At 47.5% G+C, this 9,404-nt stretch overlaps 1 protein-coding gene across 1 annotated transcript; it reads right to left on the reverse strand.

The window, feature by feature from the left end:
- Positions 1-649: 649 nt before the first annotated feature.
- Positions 650-4,870, reverse strand: FABP5 (fatty acid binding protein 5). Its single transcript, XM_084780046.1, has 4 exons — positions 4,710-4,870; positions 1,918-2,090; positions 1,444-1,545; positions 650-929 (listed from the first exon to the last, which is right to left on the reverse strand). The coding sequence occupies exons 1-4, from the start codon at positions 4,786-4,788 to the stop codon at positions 876-878; spliced, it is 408 nt and encodes a 135-aa protein (XP_084636172.1). The 5' UTR covers positions 4,789-4,870; the 3' UTR covers positions 650-875.
- Positions 4,871-9,404: the final 4,534 nt, after the last annotated feature.

The raw sequence follows: 9,404 nt of genomic DNA on the forward strand, positions 1-9,404 counted from the left end.
TTATCCATTCTTCAACTGAGGGACATTTAGGTTGTTTCCAGGTTCTGGTTACTATGAATAAGGCCGCTATGAACATGGTTGAGCATATGTCCTTGTTGTGTGGTGAAGCATTTTTTGGGTCTATTCCAAGGAGTGGAATAGCTGGGTGTTAAGAGGTAGCCCTATTCCCAGTTTTCTGAGAAAGCGCCAGTAAAACTCAACTCTTTAAACAGGACATCATGTATGCACACAAAGAGACCTGAGGACTGTAGGGTGTCTGTATGTTTTGATCACATTCAAAAGCTGGGAGTGTCCCTGTCCAGTGTTCAGATTTTCTCAACCCAGAGCAGTTCTCAATACATGACAGGTCCTCAGTACACTAAGTTTATGATTTTTATAGTCGTGCTATTTATGAGCATGGACCTTCCTTTATATTACAAACCTCATGTAGCTATCTTTCAGTAAGAATAGTCTCAGATTCTTGAGTTGACATAAAGTTAAGACAATATAGGGCAAAATTAAAATGATTGAGCATGTATTCACTGCAATAGTAACTGGCCAAGCCTACAAACTGCTAGGCTATATCAGCAATGGGGACCCCGGGAGCTTTTCAATTCCTAATTGTTGCAATGTACCACTGATTTCCAGTACCGTGAAGAACACACACACATTATGTATTAGCACACTCACATTTATTTACTAACAAAGGAAGGATCTAGGCAAATAAAAACTGTGACTTGGGTCTCAGGTAACGTGTTTGTGATAAAGATAATTGAACACAATCATGAAAAATAAAAACCAAAGAAAAGAAGCAGCGCAGCTACTTATGACCTGCTCATTGAACTGAGCATGCTCACTCTCGCAGCTCACTCCTGTCCAGGGGGATGAGGGAATCCTTATGCCACTTTTTCATAGACCCGAGTACAGGTGACATTGTTCATGACACATTCCTAAAAGGAGAAAGTTACAGTCAGCCTTATGGAACATTCCAGAGCACAGGAAGTAATAACACGGTTACGGCCAGAATCCTGTAAAGTCTTGTAACAGACCTTGCCAAAGATGGAGAAAAGCCATTTTAGGATTTCTGGCCTTGAGAAGAGCTGGGGCCCACTGCTTTGTTTATATGTTTATTTGCTATCCTGAAGCCTAGAGCACTGAATATGATCTCTAAGTTACTCATGGTTTGGGTAGATATCCCTTAGTTTAGATAAATGGAAAAGAAATATATGTACCAAGAAGGCTGCTTGGTAGCCTGTCACGCCACCGGCTACATCTGGGAATCACATCAATTCCCTGTCCCACAAGGCCTGCCTCAGTAACGAGCACACTCATTTTTATCTTGCTATTTTGAATATTTTCTTCCTAAATCTGCTGCTTTCGTTAAACAGCAGCGCCAAAGGACAGTTGTGGCGGCTGTGCCTACAAGTCCAAACGCCAGCGTGATTCAAGCCGTGCGGCACTCACCACCAGCAGCTTCCCGTCCTTCACTTTTCTGGTGATTGTGCTCTCCTTGCCGTCCCACTTCTGGTGCTGAACCAGGGCACCGTCACTGAAGGTGCAGACCGTCTGAAAAAAACAAAAACAAAAACAAAAATAAAGACAATAAATAAAAATAAAAATAAATAAAAGCAAAACAAAGCAAACAAACAAACAAACGGCACTTTACAGCCTTCCCCTCACCCATGCCCACCCTAACAGCTTTCCTCTTTCACTTCATCTACCTTACTGATCGTATGCACAATCTAACTATGTGCTCTTCAATCTAGAAGTTCGTAAGATGTCTTTATTTTACAGTCCTGGGACTTGTACTAATTTATCAAAGTTCAACTTCATGAAGTAATTTTCACACTACGTTCTTGCCAATAAGTAAAGCTGTTACTGATGCAGCCTCGTCTGTAGTCCTAGAAACCTCTGTCATCTCAGTGTGTTGTGGCTGACCTCCGTTTTTCTGCCATCTGCTGTAGTTTCCTCAAACTTCTCCCCCAGGGCACAGGAAAACTGTGTCGTCTTCAAGGTGCTCTCGGTTTTGACGGTGATGTTGTTGCCGTCACAGGTAATGATGCAGTCTGGCTTGGCCATGGCGCCCATCTTCCTGAGAGCCAGCCCTACTCCTGCAGAACCGGAAGTGACATAAAGATCAGCTGTAACTGACACAATCGCTGCACCTGCAAAGTCTATTCTCACTCATTCACGGCCATGCACACATCTAGCATGTTGCACGCATAACGCGTGTAAGTCTCATGGTGACCCTGAGCTTGGGGGCAGGGGTCCACTGTGACGAGAGCTGAGCAAGCGGGAGATAAACAGTGCTTACAACATGACTCTAAATCGCGGCTCTTCACCACTGAGCTATTTGCCCTCAGAGTCAGGTAAGACTTTTTTTAATTTTTTATTAATTTATTCTTGTTACATCTCAATGGTTATCCCATCCCTTGTATCCTCCCATTCTTCCCTCCCATTTTGCCCTTACTCCCCTCCCCTATGACTGTTCCTGAGGGGGATTTCCTCCCCCTGTATATGCTCATAGGGTATCAAGTCTCATTTTGGTAACCTGCTATCCTTACTCTGAGTGCCACCAGGTCTCCACAGGTAAGACTTTTACTCCTTAGCCTTTAACTAAAGTAGATGACATAGGCCCAGACATGGTGACACAAACATGTAACTGCAGCATTCAGGAGGTGATGGTAGGGGGATCAAGAATTCAAGGTCAGCCTAAGTTGCAATAGAGACCTTGCTCCCCAAACAAAAATGTAAATTAAAATCAGTTGGCACGTGGTGAAATAAAGTATTTATAAAGTTACAAGCTGATGTCCTAGTTCAGTCATTCTATACATCGGACTATGCCAGCCACTGTGTTCTCCAGGCAGCATGACACAGCAGGCCCCCGACAATCAGTTAACAGACTACACAGACCAAAAAGAGGGATTCAAACAGCACAGTATTTTAGGTGAGTGGCACAGCTGTGATATTAAATGTGTGTTGCGGGGAGGCGGGGAGGCTGTGGGAATCCACCCTGGGAAAAAGCAAACACTTCAAAGCTGTGTAACAATGTAGGTTTTCCATTTTCCATGGTGGAGCTGTGTATTAGGGACCTGACTAGGCTATCTGAAAACATTGCGCTATCTGAGTATTTGGGGGAGTTTTAGCTCGTGTAGTTTATTTACAATAGTTACAGAGGTATGAAATTCCACATTACTGAGTTGTGCATTAGTTTATAACCTATGTTCTTGTCCTTTGGTGTCAACATTCATAAGGAACCTGGGATATTTTCACAAGAAAGGAGACTCTGACTCAAGCAGTATAACTTACCATGACGTCCCTGTGGAGCCTTCTGCAGTGCTGCCTCCTACTTTGCCCAGGTTCTATGGGTCAGGCCTGATAACCTTTCTAACTCTAGAATTCAGAGATCTAGCTACTCAAGCATAAGCACCTAGCTGCTTTCAAACAGTGCTCTCTGCTGGCCGCTCCCCTGCCCCACCCTCCACCTTTCCCCACCAGTGTCTGGGGTGAGGCCAACCAAAGGCACTTTTCAGACTCTCCTGATTGAGTCTTCCCGTGTAAAAGGAAAGAGACAGAACCTTTAATGCGTTGACATTCTGACAATACTATACATACAAGCATGATTTGTAGGGGCCAGATTTAACCCCATATTTAAGAAAATGAAAGATGGCTGTTAATGCCCAGGGTCATTGAGATACTGGGGACTGCGGCCCCTAAAGCTGCCTCCTAATCCCAGCAGTATTTTTCCAGAGAGAATCGCAGTTTAGCCAACTCCATCCCACCCTAGCGAAGGTGCATTTTGCTGTCTGCCAACATATTCCAATCTTAACAGTAAGCAAAAGTGGCAGCGGAAAACGAAGCACTATTTCCAGTGAGAGTGAATTTGAACCTTGCTCACTCTCTAGTTAGGCTTTAAGCAGCAAGTGCCTGCTGCGAGGTCACACCCATCTTGTAGCAGCAGTTAAGCAAGCACAGACCAGCAGTTTCTGATTATGGTTTTCCAGCTGAGCCCACATCTCCTCACTCCTCACCCTCCAGTCTCAAGGGACAGAACAGAAACGTTCGAAGGGCTATAACCACTCACAAGGGACGTCTCCGCGCTTCGCCCATAGGCCACCAGCTGCCCACTGCTGTGTCTGGAACAGCGGCGCGGGCGCCACGCCTAGGCAGCACGGAGAAGAGGACCTGAGAGATGCTGCGGAGAACGAGATCTAAGCAGCATCCTCATCCACCGCCTCTAAAGCGCTTCGGCAAAAACCACGCCCTACCACACGGTGTCCCTACGGAGACGCGGGAAGGGGCTCGCGCCATAGAGGAACAAAAGATGTGGCAAGGTGGGAAAGGGGAGTGAGTGCTGCCACGATGGCGGTGGGTGGTGGGGCAGGACGGTGTGGCACCAGGTGAGGCTAAGAAGATGAGTGGGAATAACAGTAAGGGAAAACTGGGAGAAGGGGGGGGGGGTGTAGGAGGTCTACAGCAGCACGGCTGGCAAGCGCCCCTGCAGGACCGGGAGCCACGAGGGGCTGCCTCGTGAGCAAGAAGCAGAGAACGAGAGGGATGGGGCGGCCCACCAAGTTCGGAGCCGGCGGCGAAGGCGCCCACTCCATCCTAACGGCCGCATGGTGCTCCGCGCAGCACCCCGGGCCGCGTGGTGGAAGGGAACCAACACACCCCCACAAGGGATGCCAGCACGCGGATGGGGGCCCAGGGTTTCGGCAGTACATTCTTACCTAACTCCTTCATGTATTCCTCAAAGCCTTGGCTTTCCGTCAGGCGCCACTTCCCCTCGAGTTCCTTAACGCTGGCCATGGCGGGAGGGCAGGCGGGCGGCGGGCAGGCACTAACGGAGCAAGGAGACACGATGGCGGGGGCGCTATGCGGCTCCCGGCGCCAACGCGGCTTATATCGCCACGGTGTGGGGAGGTGCGGGACAGCCAATAGGAGGCGAGCCTCACCCGGGCCCCGCCCCTCACCACGCCCGGCCCCGTGCGCCCCCGGGCTGCGCTGGGGGTCTGTAGGTGCCACCCTTGCTGCATCGGACTAGGAGGCCGCACGTCTCCCGCAGCTCCTGCGTGCTGCGACTCGCCTGGCGCGCCCTCTGCCTCCCCCGTGACAGCTCTGGCACAATCCCTCGCTCCCAGGAACCCCTCAGGGACAGCCTGGACCGGGCCTGCGCGCGGTGGTCCCACAGCCTTGCCACCACCCTTGCTTTTGCTAAGTACTAGGGAGGAACTAATTAGCCATCTTCTGGCGCTAGGGGAATTAATTGACTGATTAACGAGTTAATTGATAAATTGCAATCACTTTAACCTTGACAAACCTACATCCTACTCCCTCATGAAAGAACCTGCTGACCCCACCCTCCCGCCTCCTCAACAGGCCAAGCTAGTCACAGCTGGCAGTAGCTGTGGGAGGTGCGTGGCCTCCTTTTCGGTTATCTGCCTGAGTTGCGCTATACAGTCTTAGCAGCAGCAGCTGGGTGAGGTTAGGATGGCTCTGGAAATTCGTTTTCTCCACCAAACTAGCAAGTCTCAGCTTAGGTGACTTTCGTTGCCACCGTAGAATCTTAACTAGTTTCTATTTCTCCATAAAGGGATCAAAACTATTACTTTCCTCTATCCTTCGAGGTTGTTTGGCCGGAGTGTCAATTAGTAAATTGCCTCAAATACACTGACTATACATATATTTTATATTTTATCACTTTGATATGCACAGAAGTCCCACAAAATATAAGGCTCCACGGATTGTCAGGTGACCGGAACTGACAGATGACATCCCAAACTACATAACCTAAGAGTCTCGGGAGATCCAGGAAGACGAAGGGGGTCACATTTTATGAGACAGAGGGGAATCGTATGGTGAAGAAAGGTTTTGGAGCTGCATAGTTAAACAGAGTCTCACAAAGGCCGGGCTAACCTCAAACTTCCTATGTAGCCGAAAGGGACCTTGAGCTCCTGAGCTCCTGGTCATCTGTCTTCGGCTACCCAGTGCTGTGAGATTGCAGACGTGGACAACACACCGGCTGACGTTGTCACTACACAGAGAAAGTCAGGGATAAACTATACATCCCTAGTGAAAGCAAGCCTACCTCACAGCAACTGATCTTCACGTTCATATTTAATAAGTTACCTGTGATACCTCATGCTTTGTTATGGCTCGGGCCGGCATTAGATGATTTGGCCAACTACAGGCTCATGTGAATGTCCCGAGTACTCTGTTTTGAGGCCAGCTGAGCCCTGAGCTTTATAGCTTGGGTATATACAGTAACTCCAAATGGATTTATTTACACACAAGCCCCTCTTCAGGAATGCTGATCTCCCAGCTGAGGGCTTCAGATCCCTAGCCCTCACACAAAAGCTGACTGCAAGTGTCTGCAACCCTACAGCTGACAGGGAGACTGGATCACTGGAACTCACTGGGGCAGGCAGGACAGCCATTTGACAAGCTTCAGGTTCAGTGAGAGGTCCTGTCATTAAAAAAAGAAAAAAGAAAAAAGAAAAGAAAAAAAAAAGCAAGGTGAACAATGGAGGAAGACAGCCGATGCTCACGTCTGGTTTCCGCATGTCTGTGTACACATGAAGGTACATAGGCATGTATACACACATGGCAATGTATACGCATTTCTTTGACTTAAGAACATCTTTTCAAAGCTACCCAAGTGCCTGAAGCTTCTCAGACTAGCTCAAAATAGGCCAGACATACACGAGGGCGCCATATTTTTTATCTACTAAGGTCGTATATTGCCCTGATGTGTCTTGAGCTCCAACATCCCACTGACAGAGCCCCTCAGTTTCACTTCCCACCCTGGCAATACTCTGTCTCTGCGTGGAATGTAGACCCTTGCAGAGTGTCGTTTTCACAGATACTTGCTGCCTGCTCCCACACCTCCCTGGAGGTCACGTGGGATGGGATGGGATGAAAATGCTGCCATGCTGACAGCCACGGAGACGATGCCACTTTACTGAGTTTCCTACTACACGCCACGTGGTCCTTACTGGCATTTACGTCCATGAACTGTAATGCCCACTAATGGCTGAGGAGGGTTACCCCAGTTTTTTTTTTCAGAAGAGGAAATGAAGAAAGGAAAGTTGGTGCCGTGGAGCCGTAGAACTGGAATCTGCTTCTCGGACTTTCTCACGAAAGACCTTGCGAAACAGGACCACACCTGCCTGTCTTTTGTTCATGATGCTTGTGAGGGAGGTGAGAGAGCAGAGGCCACAGCCACTCTGCCAACACACTAATTATCGCATCATCCCTCACACAATTAAAATCCAAGCAGCATCTGGCATGTGTTGGGAAGTTCCATGGCCTGCACCCCCTTTATTATAAGTTTCTGCTCCAGGCTTTGGGTTGGAACCCAGGCTTTGGGTTGGAACCCAGTGTCCCCACAGTGCCCCCCACAGTGGTCATGTGGTTGTCCTACTAAGGACCTGCATGTCCACACCCGAGACTGAGGCAGGCTGGCCCCTATGCGACTAGACTCCAACCCATCAACCACTGTTTTGACTTGTTTTCCCCAGGGTTGGATCCAACGAGGTGATGAAATTGTTAGATTCTCATAATACAGCAAGGTAGAGGAATGTCAAAAGCAGAGAGGCAGCACTTAAAAATAACTCAGGGCCTCGGGTGTTACATAACACCCAGCTTTTCTCCTCCCCCCCCCCTTCAGCTCTGGGGCCTGAACTCAGGGTCTCACATACACTAGGATAGGACTCTGCCACAGAATTCTAGCCCTAGCCCTCTTTTGACTTTTTCAATTTTGAGGTACAGTCTCACTAAATTGCTCATACTTTCAGGTCCCCTGCCTCAGGCTCCTGAGTAGATGAAATGGTAGACTTGCGCTAAGCTTTTTCTGTTTGTACATATTTGTGTGTGCGTTCATGTGCATGTTCAGGGGTGTCATGCGCAGGGATATGGCAGTAAGCTTCATGTGTGCCTCCGCAGCGTTTGTTCCTTTGTTGTTTGTTCTGAGGCAGGGTTTCTCACCAGGACCTGGAGCTCGACAGTTCTGCTAGGTTGGCTAACCCAGTGAGCCCCTAAAGCTTAACTTGAAGACATAATTTTTGTTGTGATGGGATAAGTGTGTCTTGGGTGTAATCTGAAATACTCATTAGTGTCTGATGGATGCAGCCAGCAAGGCCATGTCTATTGCTGTACCTTGAGGAAAACAGTGAGCACCTAACTCTGGGCTACCTCACCTGAGATCTGAGGAATAAAGTGCATGTGCGTGCGAGTGCGTATACACACACATACACACACACACACACACACACACACACACACACACACTTCACCTGAGATTCTCCTTACTTGTTTTTTTTTTAATCTATAAATTTTTTATCAATTGCCGTGACTTTTTATAATAGCAATAAAACTTGCACATTGCAGGAAACTTAGGACATACGGAGAAGCAGAAAGGAAATAAGAATTAATCTATAATCTTATAATCTATAATAATCTATAATCTTAAATATTCAGAAAAAGCTGGTATTTCTTTCCGTGGTGTGTTATGTGTGTCCATTTTCATGTGTTGTGTACACAAAATCACAACCGCAATCTTAACATTTGCATGCTTTCACATCCTGAGTTTCCTGACTTCACATACATCAGAAATATTAGCTGTGACTATTTGCGGCCTGAGCACACAGTGTGACAGGACGACCACCTTCTCAGTATGCTGCTGCTGCTGGTGTTCCCAGCATGCGCAGTACTGTGCTGACAGCCCAAAGCCTAGCATTAAAATAGATGCCACAGTAAATAGCTGGGCACAGTAGCCCATGCCTGTAATCCCAGCATCCAGGGAGGCAAAGGCAGGCGGATCTCTGTGAGTTCGAGGCTAGCCTGGTCTACAAACAGTCCAGACAGCCTGTTTGGACTGCAGAGACAGAGAACAACACAGAAACAGAGAAACACTGTCTCAAAAAAAAAAAAAAAAAAAAAAAAAAAAAAAAAAAAAAAAGGAAAGAAATGATAGAAAGGGGGAAAAATGAAATAGATGATGCCATCTAGAAACTTGTGGGGATGTGCAGATTCTCACACATCCCTGACCAGAAAACTCACCCCTGTCCCACAGAGCCATCTCTGGTGTAAGAGGCTTAGTATTTTTCTTAGGCGCACCTGACCTTGATCTCTTAGGAGCAGTCAGTTCTGTCTGGGCGGGTGGCTTCAGCAATGTGCACACTTTTGGAATGAGCCCAAGTTAGGAATCAGATTTGAAGAAGCCACCAAGAAATCTATGTCAAAGGCCTTGTACTCTGATTTCACCCAAATACGAAATGATAAAAATTCAGTTCTGAACATCTAGTTTTATCCTCTGAAAAGCATAGGAGCTATGTTCCTTCAGACACCCAGCTGTTCCTCCAAAACAGCTGCAAGGAGTTACTCAACGGCCCAGTTAAACAGGGCATGCTATTCATAGAAAAAAA

This window comes from Acomys minous (genome assembly GCF_964271855.1).
Source record: "Acomys minous genome assembly, chromosome: 1".
Classification (NCBI taxonomy): Eukaryota; Metazoa; Chordata; class Mammalia; order Rodentia; family Muridae; genus Acomys; species Acomys minous.